Below are 26,278 nucleotides of genomic sequence, written 5' to 3' on the forward strand. Positions count from 1 at the left end.
ATGAAGCTTCACAAGCGAACTTCATGAACCAACAGGAGGCTTCATAGCAGCCATGTACAGTTTTTGGTTGCAGCTTATCCTCAGCTGATGGTGAAGCAGAACTTTTTTTTACTACCTACAAACCCGCACAGGTCTCACTCTCTTTCTACTCCAACGAAGTCAGGAGACATTTTCCCTGAATTTCTTTGTGTCTTTGTGGCCGTTGGAAAGTGTGTACAGTGCATTTTGGCTTCCATCACAGTGAACGCTGAACATAAAGTAAAATTACATTTGTAAAACGTAAAAACAAAAGTCGAAAAGCTCAGCTGTAAACATGGGGGTGGGGTCTGCGTGTCTCGTCACGAGTACCAGATAAAGAAACTGTTGGACCTGCGTTTGGTGAACAGGTGGCATTCCTCCAAACGGACTCAGAGGAGATTCAATCTGCACTTTAATCAGATTCTTTTCAATGCACATCTGATGAATTCCTCCAATATGGCAGCCGTGCGCCTGCCTGAGGAGGGGTGAGGGTGTGTGTGGGGGGTGGGGTGTCAGAGGGATCTTTGTTTTGGAAGAATGTGAGAGGTTGCCCGTGGCGGGGCGTCCTGTGAGCCGGCAGATGGCCGATGGGACAAGCAGACAAAAGTCTCCGGCAGACTTTTCTCCTTTCAGAGCTTCTCGTCTGAAGAGCAAGACACAAAACAGCACCAGCTGGAGGGGGAGGTGGGAGGAGGGAGTGATGGGTGAAGGCCCACCATCATCATACGTGGGTGTCATGAAGTCATTCCTCTGAAATATTCCGTGTCCTAAACTCTGTCAGTGTCCTCAACCAGAAAACATCTTCAGTCCTTTTTTATATGCCTTAAAATGAGCCATGAAAGATCTTTCGGAGTCTGGGATGCTGGATGTCTCTGAGAAGACTTTATAGTCGCTCCTCCTCTGCGTTGGAGGGTGTTTTATGCTTTAACCCACCTGGATGGCTGAAGGCTCACTTTAGCTTCACATAAACATGAAATTATTGTGATTTTTAAATGAAATGTGCATAACTTAGATCCTAAACAGTGACCTTATCATTCTCTTGTTTCCTCATAGCGTGCCATTGGGTTTAAGGTTAGCAAAGATGCTCAGACCTCAGTGTGTGGATGGATTAGCTAAAGTTTCCCTTAATGAATTGTTTCAGATTAAAAGAAACATTTTAAAGGACAGAAGCCATGATGAGCACAAACATTAGTCCTTTGAAGATTCATGTGCTGTGAGATGTAGTACCTTTAAGAATTGGCGGTTGAAGGCCGGATTGATCCGATTTTTCTGATCTGATCGGGTCTTGACCTCCTCAGACTCAACCCAGGGAGCACTGACGGACGGAGTGTTTGCTCATGAAGCTCCAGGACACTGACACCTGGTGGGAGGTTCCTTAAATCCTTTCTTCTCTCTCTAATTAAACTTCTCTCGCCCCTCTTCATCTGTCAGCTGTCGAGGTTTCTCTTCACCACTTTCCGTCTCGGTTCAGTGGATAAAGGTCAAAGGTCAGCGATGCGTTTGGGAGCCAGCAATGCGTTGTGTTGTCATCTTCTCTCCTCTCTCGTCCCCCGTCCTTCCTCCTGACCTGTGGGACAGGATGGGTGTCGTCCTGCCCGAGCTAGCTGTCTGTACACACTGAAAATCAAGTCCACCATGACCTTTGACCCTTCCCGTGCTCACTCAGGAAATAAGTCCAGGGAACTCTTTATCGCACTGCAGAAGACGATTAATGATTTCGTCTTTTCTGGGGGGTTTTAGACACTGCTGACGAGTGCAGCTGCAGTGGAAATCAGAGCAAACACGACAGGAAAAACGAATCTTGGAATAATAATTAATAATAATCTCAAACAGAAAAAGCTTTCCTCTGCTCACAGATGTTAGTAGCTCGTTGCTGCCTCACTGCACACAGGCCGGCTGTTAGATCCCAAACTGTTGGCTCGTTTCATTCACACAGTGTTTTTGTCATGCAGACTGAAGCGATGCATCTCTGGGCAGTTTGGGGATCATGCTCACGTGATGAGTCTGTTGAGTGGGCAGAGGCATACTCTCCTGTGGAAAACAGTCTTTTTCACATGTTTGGAAATATAAACATCACACTTTGATTCTCTGGTTGGTTTTTGTACAACAGGCTTTGATCTACTTTTGCTGTGAGTTAACACAAAGATCTCAGCAGCTCTCCAATCAAACATGACTTGTGTAATGATTTTTCTATGTGCTGCGTCTGTGGGTCTGAGTATCGTTGGAGCTGAGGGGGAAGGTGATGGTCATATTAATCAGTAAGGACTGTAATTGTCACTGGCATCCCTTCGGTTTGTTGTCCCGCTGTGGGAATGTGCGGCCAGATCTCTGGGATTACGCTGAGGGTCTTAAAATTGCTCCTCTGTGATGACCTCAGCCTGCTGCTCGGTTACAAAAAAAATGTCACAGAGAAAACAGAGAGAAAACGTGGAGAAAATTGGTCAGCATTCCTGAAAACCAAAATAAACAGAGGACGGAGCGGGGTCTGGTTTTCAGGAAGAAAAAAAACTCAAGCGGAGACGTCATGGAAGGGGAGGAAGGGGAGGGGTGGGGTGGGGGAGTCGTACAAAAGGAAAGTCTGTGTGCTGACCGGGCCCCTCCCTCTCTCTGTTCTCCTCCAACAGATGAGCCAGCACGAAGAAAGAGGGCGATCCACATAGACTAACACAGAGGGGGAGGGAGAGCGCGAGAGCAGCCGGAGCAGAGAGCTTCATTAGAGACGAGAGAGAGGAGGCAGCAGGACGGAGGATGAAGACGCTGCCGAGGGTCTGAAACACAAACAGGTAAAAAAACTTTATTCATTTATAAAAAAAACTTTGTTTCAGAAATCTGTCCTCGTTAGATTAGTTCCTAAAGGTTTACAAGAAATGTCACATTTAGATCTCTCCTCTTCACTTTCAGTGAAAATTGATTTTTCTGATTGTCCGACAGTCAAAGCTCTGCTGAGCAGTTTCATTAGTCTTCTGAGTCTCAAATTAAAACTCCAAATAGTCCTGCTGTTTTCTGCATTTTTAGTTTGAGCAGCAGAGCAGTGTGAGCAAAGCTGTTTGCAAGAAAATTTCAGAAAATTAGTTTTAAAAGTTGTGAATGAATGTGTGAAAATGAATAGTGGGTTGCACAGAATAAAGAAGAAAACATATGTGAAGCACATCAGCAGTCATGGTGTCAGAGCAGCAGGTGGTACTGTGAGCTGTGCAGACTCGGTTCAGGGTCAAGGGTCATGCTGCAGGCTCAGGTCACTTCACTCAGAGAACGTGTAAAAATGGTTTGACACACAGCAAATATAAGCATGTTGGTCCAAACTTAGTTTCCTTGGTTCACCTGAAGGCAGCTATTAGGTTAGCTGTGTGCTTAATGTCCGTGATGAAGCTCCATCGTATGTTTGGTGTTCAGTCAGATCACAGTTTTAAAGGTCTTTGAGGGTGATAAAGGAACCGGTCATGTGACTTAACATCAGCAAACAGCAGTGTGTATACATCCAGCTGGTGCACTGAAGGTCTTCAGGATGTCGCATTGATAGAAACGGTGCAGTGATCATTTCTGTGTGTGTGTTTGAGCAATCGTCGTCTTTTGATGGTTTGAAATTTGCATTTTAAAGCCTCAACACTTGTCTGTAGAGCTGGTTTGACCGTTTAGATGACCTCCGTTATCGGCTCATGCTAATACAGCGAGCTGTCCACAGGCTTTTAGCATGGGAGGCACTGACTCATGGCTGAAGCCGGCCTCAAGTGGCCACCAGAGGAACTGCAGCTGGACGGCTGTCTTACAAATATCATCTGCAAATCTACCAGAAAATAAACATGTGACATCTGGGTAATATTGCTGTGATAAGGAAGAAGGAAGTTTAGATGCTTCAATTATTTTGTGCATTTGAGAATGGACTGCAGTAAATGAGTGAATGTTTAATGTGTGTTCACAAATGTGGGGTCACTGAGTCTTTAACTCATCTTTGGCTTCCAGTGGGACTGATTATAATACTGCCCATAGTATTTGATGTAGTATTTTAGTACTGACTGTAATATTTAATGTAGTATTGTGTGTAGAAATCTCTGTTGCTTTAATACATGCTGTGTGTGTGTGTGTGTGTGTGTGTGTGTGTGTGTGTGTGTGTGTGTGTGTGTGTGTGTGTGTGTGTGTGTGTGTGTGTGTTTGTTTCCTGGCTGTTGTGTCGCTCGTTTTTGTGCCTCACATCTGATGATGTCATCCTCCTCCATCCTCTTCCAGGTCATCATGGGAAACGCAGACAGCCACAGCAGCTTCGTCTCCCCTGCCAAGCCCTCCTGCTCCTTCAGGTTTTCCTCCAGGAGGGAGGAGGTGACATCGGCTCGCAGCTGGTGGAGGAGCAGCCAGGGAGGCTGCAGGAGCCGAGGGAAAAGCTACCTGAACCACCCAATGGCCAGCTCACCCTACACCTCATGGCGTTACGAACCAGCCCCTAAAGCGGCCCGAGGAGGCGCCAAGCTGAGAGGGGGGTCTCCTCAGAGGCTCTGCAGGGGGGAGTTTGGGGGGGGTGAGCGGGCGTCTCTGGAAAGCAGCGGCAGCCCAAAGGTGCTGCTCAGCAAAGATGGCAGCATGAGGGTGGAGTTCACCAAAGCTCGGGTGGAGCCAGAGAGTCTGAGTGGGCTCCCCGCCATCACTGCCGCAGCAACCACCACCACGAGCGCAGAGGTGTCACTGCGCACCAGCAACGGCAGCTCGCTCAGCTCCGATGGCTCTTGGTACGACTCGCCATGGGGGAACAGCGAGCTGACGGATAACGTGTTTGTGTGCAGGCAGAACGCGGACAACAGCAGCGGCTACACCACTGCCACCAGCAGCAGCGGCTACAACACCTTCTTCTCCGCTCAGGGTGAGGACATCTCACCTGGATTTAGCTCCAGCCTCCTCTTCCCCACCACAGAGACTAATGTATTCACCGCCGCAACTGCAGGTTACAACACCTGCTCCTCTGGCCGGACGGAGGATAGCGGCATTGGAGACTCGGAGCTCCTGCAGCCGGACCTCACAGATTTCAGCCTGATTTCAGCTCCTGGGGTTTACAGCAGTCACAACACGCTACCCGCCTTCCCCACCGACGCTGGGACCCCCGCCGGGGAGGCAGCGCTGCTGGATGATGTCACACAGAAAGAGGAGGGATCAGCCGGTGATATGGAGGAGCATTACTCCTCCTGCACGCTGCCCTGCCGAAATGTGGAGTCTGCGAGCACCGCCTCTGCCAGGAATAACCGAAAAGACTTCCTGAAGAGCCGAATCAGACGTCTGAGCGACTGGACAGGAAGTCTGAGCAGGAAGAAGAGGAGGATCCAGGTGAGAAACAATAAGATGATGAAGTCATGCTGTGGGCGGAGCTCAGTGGTTTGCCACCTGCTGATGATGGACAAAATGACATCATTTTTTGTTTTCTGACTTTTTACATTTAAGAATGTTGATTTTCAACATGAACTGACATCCCTGATAAAAGTGCACAAAATCATAATATTTTTTTAAATCTTTGAATTCTAGTGTTTGACAAAGTAGAGGTATATGTTTTTATCACTTGAACATAATCACAGCCTGTAAACAAGAAGAAAGAAAGAAAGAAAGAAAGAATGAAAGAAAGAAAGAAAGAAAGAAAGAAAGAAAGAACAAGGTCAATAAAGATCATCAGAATATCTTAAAATGTCTTCAAAGTAAACTCAGTCTAAAACAAAACCTTTAAAAGTTTTTATAAACTCATTAGTAGATCATTTTTTTAATATATTCTGAGAAACTTAAAACTGGTTTTAAAATTAATATCTTCCTTAATCCTCAGACTTAAACAAGTCGTCGAACTAGATTAAAGTCTCATCATGACTAACAACATTACACATGGAGTTAAGTACGAACGCCATTTTCAAACATCATCACACATCAGTAATCTGATGGTAAGCTTTCTCTGTGAGAGCTGGTCCAAAAAAGCCCGGCTTCCTGTTTACAGCCAGCAGAATGAGGTCACATCCTGTCTGCAGTGAGGGAGCTGGAGTAGTGAAGCTTGTTGTTCGTGCTTTTTAACTCAGTGCTGATGATGACGGGGATAATGAAATCAGACGCTGATGTAGTTTCCTCACACTGGAAACCCCAAACACCCCACCCCCCACAACCTGGGTAACCCCCTTACATCAGCGTGACCTCATGAGGACTCGTTTTCCCACACTTGAGTTCCTCCAGATGCACGTCAAACATCAAAGGACTGACGAATAAACTTTTATTATCTGCTCTCTTGATTGTCTTTGTTTCGTCTGCAAGGTTTTTAAGATGTTTAACCCAAAAAGCTTTCTTTGCACTGCGTCAACGTTTCACTGGAGTGCCGCAGTCTGTGTGCCGGATTATTAATTACAATCAGAGAACTTTATTAATCCCAGAGGAACAAAACAGAAACCCTTTGAAAGCATCAGTCTAGCTTAAATCCTCTGCAGCTTTGTGTCACAGTCACAGGAGAATCCATCTTTGCTCTCTGAGATTGATGTCCTAGTGATACATCACAGTGGACTTTTTATTGTTCAGTCTTTCCGGGGCTTTGATCCCGCTCATCAAAAACAAATCACAGTGCTGGAGGAACTTTGATCTCTTGGAAAATTCCTGGAGCTTTTCATGGGAAAGCACCAAAACAAAAACATCACATAGTGACACTGGAGAAAGAAATGTTTGGGAACCTGGAACCAGACCGATCTGAGGGCTTACGTTTCATTTACCCCTTGTTTAGATTTCCGTGAGGGCTTGGCTCTGCTCGGCCAATCACAGCACTGTGTTTGATACGGGGGAGTTTGATACAGTGATTGCATGGACAAGCACTTCAGTAAACATCCAGGATCCTTTAAGTCCACTATTATCTCAGGAATAAAAGACCTGCGTGGTAGATTTTCTCTAAAGAACAAACAGCTTAACGCCCTGACTGATAAGAACTGTGCGTTTCTGTACCAACTCACTCTGCCTGTCTATAAACAGCAAGTCTCCACATGTCGTCACTGTCACTTCACAATGACGGTTAAATGTGGAAAACTGCTCAAAAGTGTTGCACAAACCTGGACGAGTCACTCAGTTGGAGGTTTAAAGTAAAGTCAGAGCGGGCATCAAACCCGCGCCCTCTAAAACCAGCAGGTTGTCTTATTGGCTCAAGAGCAGTGATGGATTGTTTGTTTAATGCTGACACTGCAGCGTGAAGCATATTCACACCCCGTTAATGCTAACAGAGGGGAAAATTGTGGTTTGGAATAATACTGCCTGGTGCTGGGCGCTGTGTTTGAGGGCTGCTGTGTGCCTCTAGTGGCCGCAGACGGAATCACAGCAGTCAAATAAAGTCCTCTCTGATTTCTCTGCAGGAGCCGTTTGCCACCGACACAGCCGATGTCTTCATCAATGGACTGAATGCTGGGGCTGTTAGCTGCAGCACGCTGTGTTCCTCCGACCCTCTCCACTCCCTGAACCACAACCAGTTCCCAACGCTCCACTGCGGCTCCTCCAGGAGTCTGAACCAGAACAGTGATGCTAAGCGGCAGAACATCTATGAGAACTTCATGCAGGAGCTGGAGATGGGTTGCAGCAGTACGGCTGACAGGACGGAGCCATCAGAGGGGGACGGAGACGAGGGTGAGGAGGACGAGGAAGAGATAGATGGGGATGTGGAGGTGGGAGAAGGGGAGCAGCTGGATGTCCTGTTTGAGAAGGAGCAGGGTGTGGTGCGGCGGGCCGGATGGCTCTCTTTCAAACCTCTCATCACTGTTAACAAGGACAGAAAGCTGGAGCTGGTCGCCCGCCGCAAGTGGAGGCACTACTGGGTCACACTGAAAGGTACGGCCGCCTGCAAGGACCAGAAAACAGAAAGTTGAGTTCAAGTTTCAGGATTAGATCTGATCTTATTTTCAGTGAAGGGCAGAAAACTTGCGTAGGAGAAGTCTGGTGATGCCTTTAGTGCCTCTGCTAGAGCTGAAACCAGGCTTATGCTGCATACAAGGCAGCAAAAGAGTCTTTGTGCACCTGAGGCACAGTGTGAGTTTCCAGGTTCCTCAGTGTCACTTTCGGGTTACATTAACCAGGATGTTTCCAGTTAGGCAGTGGGAAGGTCTATAATCAGCCAGCTGATTATAGATTCAGCATGTTTCAGGAATTACTGACGAGTAGTTTTTGAGTTGACTGTTAACCGACCAACAACTATTTATCACTTCTGCTCTCAGCACAGAGAAGGTTAGGACTTCTTCTTAAACCAGAGGAGTCGCCCCCTGCTGGGCATCAGAGAGAATGTAGGTTTAGGCACTTCTAAATGAAACTTGATTTTAAAAAAAAGTGTTCTGTTTCATGTTAAACATTTTACTGAAGTCTTTACCATCTGTGGCATCAACAGCTAAAATTTATAAATCTCTGTGAAATAAACTATTTAACGTAGAATTAACGATGGATTTTGTCTGTTCAGGTTGCACTCTGCTGTTTTACGAGACATATGGGAGGAGCAGCGGCAGCGCCGACCAGGAGCTTTCTCCTCGCTACGCTCTCCTGGCTGATGACAGCATCGTCCAGGCCGTCCCTGAGCACCCAAGGAAGGAGCATGTCTTCTGTCTGAGCAACTCGTATGGAGACGTGTACCTGTTCCAGGTGAGGGAACCGCCAGCACACTGAGAAACATGATTTTACTGGAGTATCCTTGAATGCAGCACCAGCATAAGCAGCTGTGGTGTTGGGACATTTCTGAGGTTTTCTCTTCATTCTTTCATTCTGTGATCGCTTTCCTCCAACTGCTGCCTCCATCTTTTTTCCCATCGCTGTGGCTCATTTGTGAGCAGCGTGAATGAACGGGGTGTGGCGTCACACCAGCATTTGGTTTTCTCACCACAAACATCCACACTGTGGGACTTTCTCTGTGTGTCTTTCTGTTGGTAATGACTGTGAGCATTTCCCCCTCTGCTGCCAGCTCCACACCACCCACACCGAGGAGCAAGCAGACAAACAAAGAGTAGATTTTACTTTTACTCCGACAAAGAAGAGGAGGCACAGATGTGTCGAGGCCCCGGATGAACTCCTGGCGTTCCTTCTAGTCGATCTTGAATGACATGAGCGGCAAAAGTCTGGATGTCAGAGGTCAGCGGGGATAAAAAGAGAGGCCGATTATTACCTGTACTCTCGTTGGTAAAGGTGATGTCATCATGTAATTTAATAATTTATTTCTGTGATCACCTCCTCAAACTTTTAGGAGCTCCTCTTGATTCCCAGAGTCACTCTGACTAATGCAGCAGAGTCTGCAGACACACAAATCACCTTCCTCCCAGAGGAGGAGGTGGAGGTTTTGTCAAGGGCTGAAAGCAGCTGAAGATGACGAGCGGAGAAGGCTGAAAGCCTGCTAATGGGAATCACGACACCCAGCTAATTACTGCAACAAATGTTCCTCTTTACGATGATGACTTGATGAAGAGCGAGCTTTAAACCCTGCCACACGTCCCCTCGTAAACAAAAACAGCTGTTAACATCAGGACATTAAGTCTGCTGCTTAAACGCAGAAACCAGACCATCAGAGGATGACTGAGTCTTGCTTCCTGCTTTCAGCAGCAAATTTACATTTAAAAGTTTCTGTATTTAAGGTTTTTGTTGTTAAAACAAAGCGCAATCAGCAGCTGAATATTCAGAGTTAATAAAGCAGGAGGCTCAAAGTTTAATACTGTTCTGTTGCTTAAAATCTGTCTGACTCCATCTTGTCTCGCCCTCCAGGCCACCAGCCAGACTGACCTGGAGAACTGGGTGACGGCAATCCACTCGGCGAGTGCCTCTCTGCTGGTGAAGCGTCAGAAGAAGGAGGACACACTGCGCCTCCTGCGCTCTCAGAGCCGCTCGCTGCTCCACAAGATTGACATGGATGGGAAGATGAAGAAGATGGCCGAGCTGCAGCTGTCCATCATCAAGGAGCCCAAGAGCAGGAAGGCAGTGGAGAGCCAGGTGAGTGCGGGGAGAAGTGGTCCGGTCAGGGCGGACAGCACGTTGGTATTATCACCTACACCGGTCCTGAATATGGGCAATGCTTTAGAATGACCCTCACAGCCATCTTTGAGTGAAGCACACATGAACATCAGACCCGACTCTCGCCTTGTTGTCTTTGAGCTTCACGATACCTTCAGTGTCTGAAGTTTGCTGCTGTCTCTGTGTTTGTTGCAGAGAAATTAGACGATCCTGAAACTGTGCAGCAGACTGTGTTTCAGTTTAAGGGTTTCTTTTCTGCTCAGCATCAGTGTGAGTCAGTTAGGTTTCATCAGCATTGCTTCAACGGACATCAGGTAACAGCTGTAAGAGGAGAACTGTCAGTAAATCTTGATGAACGTGCAGTTTCTGAGTCTGTGGATGGACTTTGTTGTGCCACAGATTAGCTTCAGGCTGTTTTGCGGGTTTCTTTGTTCTTGTTGTTAATTTCCAGTGACAGCAATGTGCAGACAGAGAACGTATCATTTAGCAGCCTGCTAATCTTTCCTCTGAACTGTGAAACTGATCCCAGCGCTGCAGTTTGAACTCTGAGATTAGAGGCTAATCTTCCTGCTCAACATTCAATTACACATTTACTGAGAGGGAGGGGAGGGCAAACAGAGGAGGAGAAGGAGAGCCTCGATTTATTGGAGAGAGTCCAGCAAGAGAAGAGGAAGGAGGGGAGGAGAGGAGAGGAGATGAAAGGGAGGACAGGATGGAGGGATGAGGGATAATGGGTGATAATCACACAGTAAGGGACAAAATAACTTCATCACAACAGAGACTGAAGCAGGAATTGACAGCAGCAGCAGTCTGCCCCACCCAGGAAATACACTTTACCTGATGAGTGAATGGAGAAAAGATGGCTTCTCTCAGCGCCTTGCCATGACTCACTGACCATGTTTCATGGTTTTCATGGCCGTCTGATGAGTTATTATCATTGTTTTATACAGAAGCTGTGTTTATGTGTGACCCTGTGTGTGCTCAGATCCAGCAGTGGGAGCAGAATCTGGAGAAACTGAACCTGGATCTGTTCAGGCTCAGGTGCTACCTGTCCAGCCTGCAGGGCAGCGAGCTCCCAAACCCAAAGAGCCTCCTCGCTGTGGCCAGCAGGCCCTCCAAGAGCATGCTGGGACGCCTGGGAGTCTTCTCCGTGTCCTCCTTCCATGCTCTGGTAAGTAGAGGCTCGACGCTTCCCTTTTTTTTAAAAAAAGAAAGGAAGAAGGAAATTAACCAAATCTGCCTCTCTGGACTCTCACAGGTGTGCAGCCGAGAAGAGGCCACACTGAGGCGGCGCTGCCGGTCTCTTTCGGGAGGAAACCGGAGGAGGGGTCTGCCGTCCTCCCTAAAGGTCCTGGATGATCTCAACAGGCGCGGCAGGGGTGGCAAACACTCAGCTCACCAGGTATTACACTGCACCCTTTTCTTGTCCAGTTCAGTGCTGTAGTATGGTGAGAGGCAGCGTGCACCCTTCTGAAAATAGTTTGAAAGGTGAAATATTCACATGGAGTCAGAGACAGGTTTAAGAAACGTTCTACTCTGAAGTCTTTTCACATGGACGACTAAAACCAGCTCATCTGATTCAGGCTGAACTCATCGTTCCTCTCTGCTCTCTAAAAACAGCCCAGAAGAAGCGTGCTGTCATCTGTCGTTACGAGGCTAAGTTTAGCCTCTCCTCAGTGCATCATCCAGCTGCAGTTACCATCATGCCTGGCTCCTGACGGTCCCCTCGTGATAAACAGTGGGTTATTTTTGGCCTCTGAGGGTCCGGAGGATAAATCTGTCAGCGCCACTTTGCTTTGTCGTGGATTCTCGCAATTCAACTGAGCCGATACACGCTCAGTGGAAAAACTGCCTCATAGTTTCATAGCTGCAGCGTCTGCAGGATCGCAGCACGTTACCTGCTCCCTCCTGCCCTTGAGCAAGGAACTGCGCAGGATGCTTCCAAGCAGTAACTCCCGCTCTGAGCCAAACATCTGTGGATACCTTGGTGAGGGGAATTCTAGCCACATTCTGCCTTTGTTCGACTGAGAGTCCTGCTTCGAGCTGAACGCCTAATCAGTCAGCTGTTTATTTCATCTTACACAAAACCGACCAATCAGAGAGCTCAGAGGGCTTTTTGTATGCTGTCCTGCTCTTGAAAGTCAGAATGATTTATTTCCAGCAACTTTTTATTACCATAATTCATTTTTCTTCGAAATGTAATGAATGTAGGGCGTAATAAAGCCTTCTGAGCTGCTGCACCTCTACTTGTTGTGTGTTGAAGCCCAGCAGACGGTAACACAGAAAGGTCTTTCTGTGGACAGAGACGTCTTCAGGCTTGATGGAGGTGTTCGTAGTCAAGCCTGCGGCAGCTTGTTCTTTGTGCTGAGCACTTGTGGTCAGACAGACCTGCAGCATGTTTGTGTGCAGCTGAATCTCCATTCCGGTTCTGCTTTCAGATCAGATCTGATGCTGCAGGCTGTGGTTTCCGGGTGGAGCAGCTCCACTAGAGGACATGTGGAGCTGATTGCCGCTCGCTGTGTCAACTCTGCAGGAGATATACACTTACCGGAACTCGCCGCCTCCATTTCACTGCCATGTCGGGGGGTGGGGGTCATTACTGTAAAATCCTTGATTCCTTCCAGAAAACAGAAGTTTTCGTACTGACGAGTGTTTCCTGCTTAATGTTGGTCTCCAGTCATCATGTGACTCACTGTGTCCAACCGTCCACTCAGACCACAGTTACGACTGTTGTGGATGTTTTAAGGTGGTGTCGAGGAAAGGCATGCGAGTCCACGATGATGATGATGCCGATGTGTTCAGTGTCAGTCGGTGGTCCCAGACTCCAGGCAGGCTGATGGCGGCTTCACAAACCTGTAATTTCAGTGCAGCTCAACCTGCTCATTTTTTCCCATGATTCCCTGGGGCTAATTTAGGTTTTGATGCAGGACAGAATTAAACATCCCAAGTCTTTTATCATTTTTAATTACGTTTAAATATAGGAGGGAGTATTTTTAGTTTGTCTTTAGTCATGACTGTGTTTGTGTGTTTGTGTTTGACTACAGCAGTACATTATGTGGACTTTGTAGAAAGCAGCTCACTGGTTAAAGATCATGACGCTTACAGAAGTCGCGTCGCTCCTTTGAAGCACCGTCAGGAAACACTCGGGTGGATGTGAGCGACTCTGAAGCAGGAGTCACTGATCTTTTGCTGATTAAGCAAATATGAAACAGGTTATCGCTCAGAGAAAAGACGACTCAAGCTGGAAGATGATGTGACACTGATACTTGTGTTCAAAATTGTCACCCATCAAACTCACCAAGGAGGAAAAGGAGGAGGAGGTGGGAGAAAGAGGAGGAGGACAGTTTGTTTAACTGCACAGCTTTTTGAGGACAACCTTCTGAAGAGGAGGAGGTGGGAGGAGGAGAAGGAAGGGGAGGAGGTGATTGAGAATTAAAAGCTTCCAGGCTGTTTTATTCTGCCAGGATTTCTTTGTTCCTGAGAGTTAATCCTTCACAGGAGGCAGGAGATGACTCCAACACCTCCTCTCCACATGACCTCCCCACCAAACCCCACCTCCTGTTGTCACATGACCTCCACCTTCTTTCTTCTGCTCCCCTTTTAACCTCCTTCCTCCCCCTGTGTCTCCTCTGTATCCCACTGTTCCTCTTTACCCTTTTGTCTCCATATTTCATCTCCTGTGATCTTTTCAGCCAATCAGAGCTCCGGATTCTTCACAGGCTTTTCTTATTTTCCAGTCCACCTCGTCGCTTTAAGTCCTGTGGAGAAAGTCTGAATTTTAAGAATCACCTGCCTATTAGTTTAATGATTTTATAGTTTTCTGCCTTTAAAGCTTCAGTTTATCTATGTTTTTATCAAATGCATTGATGATTTTACTGATCAGAGCTTATAGAAGCTAATCGCTTATAATAACTGAAGGTAAACCTCGTAGGTCGCTCAGTCCTTTAAAACCTGTGCTGATGAGTTAAAAGTTTAATTGAAAGTAAAATTCTTCCTCTGTGCTTCTTCTGCAGAATCTGGACTGCGCTCCCAAACAGATGGAGGCAGCGCCCCCTGCCGGTCATAGTGCAGATCTGCCGGTGTGTTCACTGACTTACCTACAACTTCTCTTTAATTTTTTTCTGCGGGCAGAATGATGATAATTACTGGATTTGTATTCACATGATTCCTGCGAGGTCATTCTCCCGGTTCACTCCTCTGTGTGTGTTTTCAGTTGCGTGATGAACAGCAGCTTCCAGCTGTTGGTGTTTTTACTCTGAACATCTGTCGACCTGACGGCCACAAAGACTTCGGTGAGAAAGAAAAACTCATCACTGAATAAATAAAATTCGTATAAAAACATGACTGGTTTGTGTTCTGAGAGGATAAATAATAAGCATATTTACCTGTGTGTGATGTGCTTCTTCTTCTGTGAATCTGCAGGTTTTGCAGTGACGGGTCACGTGGACGGAGCGGGAAAAAGTCATGTTTTTGTCAGCGAGGTGGACCCGCTGGGACTTTCATCCAGAGACGGTAAAACAGAGAACGGTTTCAGGTTTTATTTTGAGGGAGACCCTGCATTTCTGACAGTTTGAGGTTTTGAAGGTGTCCAGCGGGGGGCGCTCGAGGCTCTGCTATCAGGCTGTCACCTGTGCAGCGCTACACCTCCAGAATGGGAAAAACCCTGTCTGTGTTTAGGATTTTAAAAAATGTAGAAACTTTAAAAAACTTTAAAAGATGCAGTTTAATTTTTCTGTTTCCAATCAGGCCTCAGGGCCGGAGACGAGGTCCTGGCTGTTAACGGCGCTCCTGTGTCTGGACTGGACCTGGACCTCCTGCAGAGTCTCTTCAGACATCAGAAGCTGCAGCTGCTGCTGAGGAGGGATGAGTCACCTGAGGCCGAAGAGCCTGCCGACCTCTGGCCCGACCACGCTGACCCCTTCCACCCCGGCCGCCAACCACCGGCCACGAACATCCACACCTGGATCACAGGTACAGCAGAGACGCTCTGGTAACAGCATCATAATGTTCAAACACATTTCACATTTATATCAAACCGATTTCCAGTTTTAAATATAAACTCAACCATTTTAGTCACAGCTGTTTTATTGATCAGATTCATTTACAGAAACCAGAATCAAAGGCTTTTATTGTGAAGGCCAGTTAAAGCAGCAGGAGTTCTCCTGTAAAGATCACAGATCACATTTCTTCTTCATCTCACAGATTCCTCTGTCATCACAGATGCAGACAGCATCCTGCCTCCCGTTTTCGATGACACTTCTTCGAGGATACCTCAGGACACCAAGCCCTCAGAGGAGGTGAGCTTCAGTCTGTGACAGTCTGAGAACATCTGGATTTTTTTTAAATGGTTGTATGTTATTCATGACCAAGCCACTTGTGTTTTGCTTTGATCGGCGATAACCCCGTCATATGAAATCAAGAAGTTTTATGAGGATGTGATTGGTTTCCAAAGAAGGCAGCTCAGACTTACCTGCAGAAATCCTCCTGTGCCTCCTGGAGCTCCACCCCCCACCTCTGTGCACATGACCTTTGGTCAGCCTGATAATCCAGCTTACACAGTCAGGAGTGTTTGTAAAGTCAGAGCTGAGGGATTAACGTTTTTCCCTGGAGAAACACAACTTGTAGGTGTTGTTTTTGACCGCCTCTTCATTTCTGACGACGGCGGAAGGAGTATCAGGTGACCTCCGGCCCCAACTGATCCTCTTCGTCGTTGTTTCACTCCTTTGTCATGGGTGCTCTGTGCTGGGTACTGCCGATGGAGGAGGACTGGGAGACTCTGGAGGAAGAGGAGGAGGATGGAAGGGAGGTGTTCACCGGGGTGGGGCTCCTGGAGCGGCTGCTGAGGCTCCTGGACAAGGTGGCAAGCTGCCTGGGCTGTTGGCGTCCCGCTGACGGCGTCGTCCTGCTGGTAAACGGGCTGCTGGTTGGTGTAGAGCTGAAACTTGGTGTAGAGGAAATGATCACAAGTGTTTTCTGTGCTTTAGATTTTCTCAGTGTGAGACGGTTGTACACGCCACTATCACAGCGTTACGTGTACAGACGCCCACAGGACTATGTTGTACCTGCTCAGACAGAAAGTAGGACAATAGGAACAAGTCACCACCTGAGAGAATGTCAGCACAGGACAGTAATCCCAGCCTCAGATGTCCCGGGCGGCTCAGAGTCAAACAGCTGCTCCTTCGTGAAACAGTTTAGATACCTTAGGACTGACGAGGATCCTCCTGGAGGAGCGGGAAACCTCTTGTTGAAACATCAAGTAACATCAAATATTTGAGGCTAATATTCCAATTAGTGAGATAAAATCAACTATAATCACCCTGAAAAAGCAGAGATAATTAATTGATTTAAAAAATTAAGATAAAAACAAGTCCTGGAGCTCAAAAGTGAAGCTGTTAAAAGGTTCTTCTGTTTACACAGCATCTTTTGATTCTTCATGAACTAATTGATTGTTCGAGTTAATAAAACTGTCACGCTGTGATCGCGCTAACCTAAAGATCTTCATCTTCAGTGTTTTTGGAGTCAAAGGTCAATCCTGCACTCTCGACCATCCAAAGACTCATTGGTTTCTTTCAACTCGACTCCAAACAAGCACCAGTTGCTGCTGTTTAGGCCTTTGATGCACTTATTTGCACATTAATATCCCGTGTTTGATCATCTTCCAGTTCATTATCTGCTCTGCTGAAACCTGGAGGTGGGTCTTTAGTTCCTCATCGAAACTGCTCCTCACCTCCATGAACAGTTGAATTGAACATGTCTGGGCAGTCTTTTCCCCACATGTTCAGATCTCAGGGCACTCCTCCTTCCTCGAGTTTAAAGTGCAGCGACGCTTCCTCACCGCTTATCAAAAGCTCTGCAGCTTCAGGGTGAGTGCATTGGAGCTCAGAATTCATCAGGCTGTCGGCGCTGCGTTAGAGGCTGGCAGCCCAGATTATGATGACGGATGAGGCAGCCAATTGGTTAGCAGCTCGTCCTCAGTCAGGGTCATAGCAGCAGCGGCGCTCAGACTGGGAACAGGTTTGTGTTTGTCTGTTTGGATTTTGGTGTTTGTGTGTTTAACCTCATCTCTGGCTCAGCGGCTTCCCAGACCTCCCCAAAATCCAGCAGAGAGATTAACCTCCTGCTCCACTGATCCTCGTTCTCCTGACTCAGAGCCACAGTTCTCTCCGGTTTGTCACTCAAGTTTGAGTGTGAGTGGAACAAAAATCAGTTACTGGACTTCCACCTGGGATCCATGCATCTTCTTCTGCTTATCTAATTCACGGTCATGTGGGAGCTGAAGAATACCCCAGCTATAATAGGACCGGGGGGGTGGGGTCTGTTTTCTGATTTTTCTTCTTTATTGTCAAGCACATGAACAGTGGTGTTGTCCTGAATGATTTCATTGAGCTTTGGTTCCTGTGTTTCCCTCCCAGAACTTAGACCAGGTCTACTCGCTTTACCAGACCTTTCCAGAAGGCCAGACAGGAGATGGCGACAACCCCAAAAACCCGTACGGCAGAGAGGTCAGCCTGCAGCCGGTGAGCCCCACCCACCTAAGCGTGTGTCAGCGTCTGCGTAAGGTCATCCAGGAGCTGGTCGACACCGAGAAGTCCTACGTCAAGGTCAGAATACAACAGCAACAGTAGTACTACTGTGGTACTACTGCTAGTACATCTGATATGTTAATGGACGCGTTTTGACTCATTTTCAGCTCCATGTTTTTATTCTTTGTCTCTACAAGAGTAGCTTTGCATGATTCAGTTCAAAATAATCCTTCCTTATCTTATTCTGGTCCTTCAACCTTTTACCCTCTCCTTTGTCTGAAACATGCTGTTTTAGCTCCTCCCACTTATGTCTAGATTTCTTCTGATTGGCTGCCCCTGATATTACCATTTTGGGGATTTCCCCTCTCTGTGACATCATACTAAACCAGGAGTAGAAAAAACTGTGTGAAACTCCAGTTTTTTATCAGTTTATTTATAGAATAAAATAAAACAGAAACTATTTTTTTATGTTAAAGTGATAAAGAAATCTATTCTTATGATTTTACACACAATTTGTACAGTTTTAGTTTTAAATGGTTGTATAAAATGGGTCCCTTACAAATATTAAAAGAATCTGCTATATTAATATTTTTGTCTTAATTAGAGTGTATGCTTAAACATCTTTATATCTTCAAACCTGTGTGTTTAAAACTGCTGGAAAGATCTTACTATTTGATTCGAGCCGATAATTAAATTTGAAAAAAGAAATTAGACTTTGATTAATATCAGAACATTTTTTTGGTTCTGTTTCAGGATCTCGTCTGTCTGTTCGACATCTACCTCACCCCCCTGCAGAAGGAGACGTTCCTCAGTAAAGACGAGGTAAAGACGAGCCGACAGTAAGTGACGGTTGTGAAGTGAAGGTTGTGGTTGTGACTCTGACCGCAGTGTGTCTCTCTGTCACTCTGTCAGATGGAGGCGCTGTTCGGCAGTCTGCCAGAGATGTTGGACTTTCAGAGAGTTTTTCTCCAAACGCTGGAGGAGAGAATCGCCGCCTGTCCGAACTTCAGCAGCCTGGAAACCCCCGAGCAGTTCAAGGTGAAGGTCCATCAGCTGGTTCAGACAGATTTTATTTCCTTCATTAATTTTTTTATTTTATTCTTTTTGTTTTAGTTGTGCATGCATGCAAGTTTTATTGTTTTATTTATTTAAGCTCCAGTGATTTATTTTGGCCCTGTGATGTTTTACTTTTATGCATTTTTTTCCCCAATTGTTAAAACTGATATATTTATTATATACTCCATTTCGGGTCCATTATTATTATTGTTATTTTATTTTTTACTTAGTTTTTTTATTTTTTAATAATTTATTTAATTACATTATATACATAGTATATATTTTTTGAGATATTTTGTCTTTTCACAGTTTATCTTTTTTTTATTTTTTTGTACATTTTATTCATTTATTAACTCTATTTTATTTATTTTAAGCTGTTAACATATTTCTCCTTTTTAAATGTTTCAATATTTTAAATGCGGAATTTCCATATTTTAATGAACAAAAGTTTTTATTTGCTTGTTCGATGGGTTTAGTTTTTTCACACCTCATTTGTGTTTCATTCAGAAACTCCTCTTCCCATTGGGTGGATCATTTCTGTACTACGCCGATCACTTCAAGCTCTACAGTGGCTTCTGTGCGAATCACATCAAAGTCCAGAAAGTTCTGGAAAGAGGTGAAAACACAGTCTGAGCACTTTAAACTCATTTAAGCAGCACTCCATTTAACCTTTAACCCTGACCACCTGTGACGCAGCCAAAACAGACGCAGCCTTCAAACAGTTCCTGGAGGCCAGAAATCCGACCAATCAGCACTCGTCTTCCCTGGAATCATACCTGATCAAACCTGTTCAGAGAGTCCTGAAGTATCCGCTGCTGCTCCGAGAGCTCGTGTCCCTGACAGATGCAGAGAGCCCCGAGCACACACACCTGACAGGTAACCCAAACATACACCTGACAGGTAACCCACACACACACCTGAGAGGTAACAGACCTCACAGTATTGTATTTAAACATGTTTTGTGACCAGCTGCACTTCCACTGTCATCCACTCAGAGGCGCTGCGAGCAATGGAAAAGGTGGCGAGTCACATCAACGAGATGCAGAAGATCTATGAGGATTACGGCTGCGTGTTTGACCAGCTGGCAGCAGAGCAGAGTGGAGCCGACAAACAGGTAAACACAATGACACACACACACACACACTTGAGCGTCACCTGTGTGCATCACGTACCCTGAAGGGGTTTTTTTTCCTCCACCCTCAGGTGACGGAGATCTCGATGGGGGAGTTTCTGGTCCACTCGTCGGTGGTCTGGTTGAACCCCCTGCCCTCTCTGGGTCGCTTGAGGAAGGAACCAGAGCTGACGCTGTTTGGTGGGTGAAGTCTCTTCTTCACACTTCTTTACTTGCACAGGTAATAACTGATGGAGAATAACACAAGTCTGTCTTTGTCCTCAGTGTTCAAACGAGCCGTCATCCTGGTTTACCGTGAGAACAGCAAACTGAAGAAGAAGATGGTGAGTGCACGTCTACTCTTCATCTCCTAATTTGTATAACTGAACAGATTTGTATGTCTATTTATGCCAATGTAAACAAAAAAATACAGTGACAAAAAAATTAACAAAGTGTTAAAAAAATGATATTAAAAATGCAAATCTGTCAATTAAAAAGTAAAACAATATGTGTTATGTGTTAAAGAATATTTAAAAATATCAAAAGAATATCAAAATAATGATCATAACAAAGATATAAATCCCATAAATGAAATCACTTAAAATTTCCTTTTCAACTATAATATTGTTGTTCTTTTCATTTTTTGATAAAGTAAAACCAAACATATGAGAGATAACATCACATTTAAATAAATCTAAACACTGTGAGGTTTTAAAAGAAAGATGGAGGCCAAAAATGTCTAGTTTTTAAGTCAAATTAAGTTTTTTTCTCACAGACCTCGTCCCGATCAGCTGACCTTGACCCCTTCAGATTCCGCTGGTTAATCCCAGTTTCAGCGGTCCAGGTCAGACCGGCTAACATCACAGGTGAGTGACCAATCAGAGTGAGGTTTGTTACTGCAGTGCTGGTGCAACAGCTCTCCAGCAGGAGGCGCTGTGACAGTCTGAGCTCACTGTGCTGTGTGTGTAGGTTCTGAGGACTCATGTGTGTGGGAGCTGGTTCACAGTCGGTCTGAAGTGGAGGGACGACCAGAGACGGTGTTCCAGCTGTGCAGCAGGTACGGACAGCCAATCAAGTTCCTGTGGTGGTTCTCGACTCTGTGCATGATGATGTTAAGCTTCAGCTCTGTGTTTGTATTTCAGCGGTTTGGAGACAAAGGCCAGCGTGCTGCGAGCCCTGCGCTTGCTCCTCAGAGACCGAGCTCCTGTGGGATCCCTGAGGAGGAGCAGGCTGTCTACGGCTGAGAGAAGCGCCTCCTGGAGGAGGAGGCAGCAGCGCCACTCTGACACCCAGAAGACAATTCCTCACCAGCTGCAGGAGAGCTGCAGGTCTGACGGCGTCCTGGGCGACACATGCTCAGAGCCTCTGCTGCCGAGCCACGCCTCCAGCTCCAGTGCCGCTGCAGGGATGAGAGGCAGACTCTGCTCCCTGACTAGCGAGCTGGAGGCCCAGCTGCAGAGGCTCAACTTCAGAGAGGAGGAGGTGGAACAAAGAGGGACATCTATAAGTGAGGAGGAGAAAAATAAGCGGAGCTCTAGCCTACGGCGAAGTCCTGGAGATCTGCAGGACCTCAGCAACCTGCTGGAGAGAGACTTCAGCGTTCAGAGCATGACCTCCATGATAAGCGAGGACTGCTTCTATGACCCCCTCCTGGGGTTACAGACGACCGCCGCCATGCCCGCAGTGTAGGGACAAAGCTAACATGCTAACACAAGGAGGATGGTCACAATGTGGGGAGTCTAAATAAATCCAGACGATTGAGCTGGAAGTTTATCACACCTGCTCCACAGACCTGAACATGGAGGTCCACGCTGACCAAAAGGTGCCATCTGACGAGGTTCGGGTCATTTTCGAGAGTGTGAAGCAGCTTCATTCCTCACACATCGCCTCCTGCAGGTCATCACAGGTCACTACACCAAAGGAAATGCTGACAGACTAACTGACCCTTTGAGAGGATCTTCATCTCTCCAACACTTGAACTGTTCTCAGTGAGACAATGAGATAGCAGGACATCTGTCCAGCCCTCTGATTGGCTGCGAGATTCATGACACTGAAACCTTCAACAAATAAAAAAGGTCTGGAGGTGGATTGATAACAAATTTTTGTACAAGAGGAAGTCATATCAGCCAATCTGGGATTTTTTTTACTGATCTCTCTGATTCAGCATTAAAAGCTCACCAGTGATTTAATGGTAACAAAAATAAACAGCAGTCGAACGTCACCGGAAAGTGAGAGAAAAGAGTCTGACAATAAAGTCCAAGAAAAATGTAAATTTAAAGAAAACGTGTAACACTTTGAAACATCAGTTCATGCAAGTTCTTAAATTCCTAAAATTCATTTTTAATTTATGAATTTTTTTTGTTTGTTTGTTTTTAGTCTCAAAAAGAAATTTGATTTGTTTATATTTAAAAATAAGATTTTATTCTCATAAAATTACAGGTTGATCTCTCAGAAATGTGACCTCTTTCCACAAAAGTGCACCTTTATTTTTTTAAATATCAATATCATTACCTGTTAACCTTTAAAATTACCGTTATTTATGCAAAAAAAAAAACCCAAAAAACATTTGGCAAGCAGTTTTTAGTTTTTTCATTAAAAATTTTTTTTGAGTGTTTTTTTTTCTTTCTGAATTTTTTTTAATTTTACATTTTCTTTAAATAAATTACTTCAGCTTTGAAATAATATGTTTATGTTGCCCTCACAGTAAAACTTTATTCTATCAACATCTTTAAATATAGCTTTCTCTAAAAAACAATTTTATCTTCAAACTACTGAAATTCCTGCATGAAATTCAGCCTGAAAAGTGTCTTTTTCTTTACACGAGTTTATAATAATCTGTCTTTTAAAATGTAAATTTATACCAAATTTTTCAACTTTATTCTCAGTCTTTTTTCTCTCACAGAGGCTCTGAAACTGTAGACCCATCTCAGGCATCTCGCTAACACAGCTCACAAACCTCAAAGAACAAACAGAATCATTTGTCTCAGAGACAAACTGCAGACCTCACAAAACTTTCCAGAAACTGGAGTGTTCTTTCTAAAAATTCCTCGAGAGAACATGGTGCTCAGTTCTTTTCACTTAACCAAGCGTCTCTCTGAAGGGTCCAACCAGCTCAGTTTCATCTTGTTCGCTAATGATGGACCAAACCGAATGTTGGACTTGCTGCCTGAACTCGGCGACAGCTGTCAAACTCTTGTGTTGTAAATATTCTTGTGTGCAGCACTCATTTTGAACTTTTCTGTCTAACAGAGAAACTTTCTTGACAAAAGCAGTTTCTGGAAAAATCTGGAGCTGCTGGATCAAAGCCTTCAGTCGAGTTTTTATATTTATATATTTGTAATGTTTTGTTGACCAAGCACTAGAGAGACACCAGTGTTTTTATTTTATATTTGTGTTTTATATTTTCTAAAATGTTAAAGTATTTGGTAATTTATTTTCTTAAATATTTGTTCAAGGCAAATAAATGAAAAAAATATTTAATTAAAGATTTTTGACCTGAAATGCTCCTCCTATTGCTGTTTATTCAGTCTCTGAACAGAAAACTTCAAGGCCTTGTGACCAGCTGAAACCCCCCTGGCAACCACTGGTTGCTAGTGGGTGGTTAGCTGCGGCTAGCCGTGGTTTGCATAGAAGACGCTGACTTTTCTCAAAACTCGCCCCAGCTGCTCACTGAGTAGTTGTAAAGCTGTCAGGGAAAAAACAGAAAAGATTCACTGAAGTGGATTTGTGATGCTGCAGAGCTCTGTCTGTGCACTGCTGAGTAAAGCTGAGGTCCCTGTGCTCTCTGCAGGTCTCATTATTAATGTAAAGAGATAATAAAATCTTATTCTTTCAGAATTTGTATGTGTCTTGGGCAGCTATCCTCCCCTTGCCTCCAGTTCTCCACTTTGCGCTCTACCCTCCAACATTAAAACACCGACACCTTGTGCAGCGGTCCACGAGCTACAGACACTCTACAGGCATACCTAACCCAGCAGACTCTCGTTGTTCTTGTCATGAAGTCGTGTTTGTTTCATGAACATTATCATTTCCTGTGATGATACTCAGATTTCCTCCTTTCACTCATTTCAGTCTGACTTCACCTTCAGGGGAACAGGACGCTCAGCTCACTTTTGGATCTATAAATTAAAATTTAAAAAGCAGTGAAGGTAAAAACTGAGTGTGTGTGTATGGTGTGTGTTGTCTCTTCAGCTCTTGTTGCCAGAGTAACCACTGTAGAAAGGAGGAAGAAAATTGGCACATTTATCATAAATTTACAGCTTTTTAAAACCTTTTAAAAACTCTGCATCTATTTGGAGACTGAACAGCTTGCCTCACCAAATGACATAATTTCAGACCTTTAGGCTTTAAACACTCATCGCTCAGTTCACCTAATGGTCACTGAGGAGCTGAAAGCTGGTCATGTGAGGATATTTCAGGCTCCGGTTGCCTAGGTGAACTTCTAACGTGTTTATTCACAGGTCGTATGTCAATCAACAGTGTTTTTCACTCTTATTGGACGTCTCTTGAGTCGCTCCCCGTAAAGTTCATCACTAGCTGGGTTTTGACTATCTAAGAGGGAGATAACTTGTGGTGGTGGCATTCTGTTTCAGCCCTACACTTGAAATCAGAGAGCTCTTTAAAACAACCTGTTTATTCAGAAATATAGTGTGATAAATATATATATGCACAACTTTGTAGTATCTAGAATAAAAGCATTTCTACCAGTAAAAGAGGAGAGACTGTGCAGCTGAACACACGCAGCGCTCCCTGTCCTTTGTTTTTTTTTATTTATTTATCATATAATCATATAATCCTATCATTATTTTTATTATTTTTTTTTATCAGTAATATAAAAAAATCCTCCTGCACAGTTACTGTCACGTCAGGCAAAGAGCATCGGCAGGAACATTTAGACCTGATGTTTCCATCTGCAGCACAGAGACAGAGTCAGGCTTCTGTTAATTACATTTAAGACTTTTAATCCCGACTGAGGAACCTCTGAAGACCTGCAGAGACCCCGAAAGAGCTGGGGGCCTGATGAAGCCCCGGAGTTTTTAACTTCACTCTCGGCTTTCATAGTCAGTGTGAGCGGCAGGACATTTAAACACACATACAGGACAGGAACTCACAGGGTTTTAGCTTAAACTCTCACCATCCATTCGGAAAGCTTGAATACTTTGATGTCAGAAGCTGTAAGAAACTGCTGGTGGTGGGAGGGCTCTGTATTTGTTCCCTTGAATTTGAGACATTTTTACATACAAAAACCTCTGAGCTTTTTATATTTCTACTCCTTGGATCTTGTTTGATTCCCTTTTCGTGTCCAGCCTGTCCCAGTTTCATCTCCGTGCTTTGTTACCCTTTTCGTCTCCCCAGTTTTGTCCCCGTGTCGTTCTGCTCTCTGTGTTTTTGTGGTTTTCCTGTCTTGGCTATGTCTTTCGTCCTGGTATTCATCTCTTTCCTGCGATCGTCAATCTGTGTTTCATCCTTTTATGCCCTTCTAGTTACATCGTGTTCAACTGTGCTCCCAGGGGTGTCTACTCTGTCCTAATGTTCTCGTGTCTATATATTATCTGCATCTATATACATCTCCTGCATCTGGTCTTTGTTGTGTCCTCTCTCAGTGTATTTTCTCAGTGACTGTTTTTGCTTTTGTTTTCTTTACCTTTCTGCATAAAAATAAATCAGTGATTATTCTATCTGTGAATCCTGCATCAGTTTCATTTGCCCCGTATCTTCGCATTCAGGGGTTAAAATAGCCTTCACAATAACTACAGTTATGTGCAGAGTAATCTCTAGTGGGATGAGGTTGAGACGTTTTATTGATTGAATCAATAAGAGGAGGTAGGAGGAGGTCGGGGTGGATGAAGGGTTTACAGCCATCGTGCACCATGTTTGCTCAACTGAAAAAGAGATGCCAGAAAAAGAAAAGAACCAGAAAACGTTTTCATAATGGTTCAGACAGTTTAACCATCAAGATATTAATTATTGACCCAGCACGGTGGCACAGAGGTTAGCACTGTTGCCGCACAGCAAGAAGGTCCTGAGTTCAATTCCACATCAGGCTGGGGTCTTTCTGAGTGTGAATGGTTGTCTGTCCCTGTGTGTTAGCCCTGCAACAGACTGGTGACCTGTCCAGGGTGTACCCCGCTTTTTGCCCTATGACAGCTGGGATAGGCTCTAGTGCCCCCCGCGACCCTGAAAAGGATGGATGGATGAAAAATCTTCAAATCTTGTGAGCCAAAAAATCTACATCAGCCTTATAATTTCTACTTATTTAAGCTATCTGTCTTTGACTTAAATGTTTAACTTCCTGTAATACCATTAATTTTGCTTTGGGATAAATATTTACTGATATTTCACCAACAACACAGAACTACTGTGACATGGAAGAAAAAACATCTATTAGCATGTTTAGGCTGACTTTAAAGCAGAGCATTTCTAATTAAACTGAAATGAAGCTACTTTAATAATTTTTATGATGAAGGTCAGTGTAACACACACACACACACACACATACACAGAGAGAGAGAGCGAGAGCGAGAGTCGTGTTTTAATATCCTTGTCAGGACATCTAATTGAAATAATAATAATAATAATAATAACTTTATTTATAAAGTGCTTTCAAATAAAG

The 26,278-nt window shown here is 44.9% G+C and overlaps 1 protein-coding gene across 3 annotated transcripts in view; it reads left to right on the forward strand.

The window, feature by feature from the left end:
* The window catches only part of tiam2b (TIAM Rac1 associated GEF 2b), a 47,014-nt gene extending 23,848 nt beyond the window's left edge, over positions 1-23,166 (forward strand). For 2 of the 3 annotated variants that reach the window (XM_004561100.6, XM_076874212.1), the window contains exons 2-24: positions 2,643-2,801; positions 4,243-5,325; positions 7,356-7,824; positions 8,444-8,622; positions 9,730-9,954; positions 10,961-11,146; positions 11,234-11,377; positions 13,989-14,054; positions 14,189-14,267; positions 14,398-14,487; positions 14,722-14,946; positions 15,178-15,272; positions 17,388-17,576; positions 18,252-18,320; positions 18,411-18,536; positions 19,062-19,170; positions 19,251-19,430; positions 19,550-19,668; positions 19,758-19,866; positions 19,951-20,009; positions 20,441-20,531; positions 20,635-20,722; positions 20,808-23,166. In XM_004561100.6, coding sequence (XP_004561157.2) covers positions 4,249-5,325; positions 7,356-7,824; positions 8,444-8,622; positions 9,730-9,954; positions 10,961-11,146; positions 11,234-11,377; positions 13,989-14,054; positions 14,189-14,267; positions 14,398-14,487; positions 14,722-14,946; positions 15,178-15,272; positions 17,388-17,576; positions 18,252-18,320; positions 18,411-18,536; positions 19,062-19,170; positions 19,251-19,430; positions 19,550-19,668; positions 19,758-19,866; positions 19,951-20,009; positions 20,441-20,531; positions 20,635-20,722; positions 20,808-21,354 — 4,521 coding nt within the window. In that variant the 5' untranslated portion in view covers positions 2,643-2,801; positions 4,243-4,248 and the 3' untranslated portion in view covers positions 21,355-23,166. The remainder of the gene's footprint in view (positions 1-2,642; positions 2,802-4,242; positions 5,326-7,355; positions 7,825-8,443; positions 8,623-9,729; positions 9,955-10,960; positions 11,147-11,233; positions 11,378-13,988; positions 14,055-14,188; positions 14,268-14,397; positions 14,488-14,721; positions 14,947-15,177; positions 15,273-17,387; positions 17,577-18,251; positions 18,321-18,410; positions 18,537-19,061; positions 19,171-19,250; positions 19,431-19,549; positions 19,669-19,757; positions 19,867-19,950; positions 20,010-20,440; positions 20,532-20,634; positions 20,723-20,807) is intronic. The other variant, XM_012921821.5, reaches the window with a different exon arrangement.
* Positions 23,167-26,278: the final 3,112 nt, after the last annotated feature.

The sequence above is a fragment of the Maylandia zebra genome, linkage group LG15, assembly GCF_041146795.1.
Source record: "Maylandia zebra isolate NMK-2024a linkage group LG15, Mzebra_GT3a, whole genome shotgun sequence".
Taxonomy (NCBI): domain Eukaryota; kingdom Metazoa; phylum Chordata; class Actinopteri; order Cichliformes; family Cichlidae; genus Maylandia; species Maylandia zebra.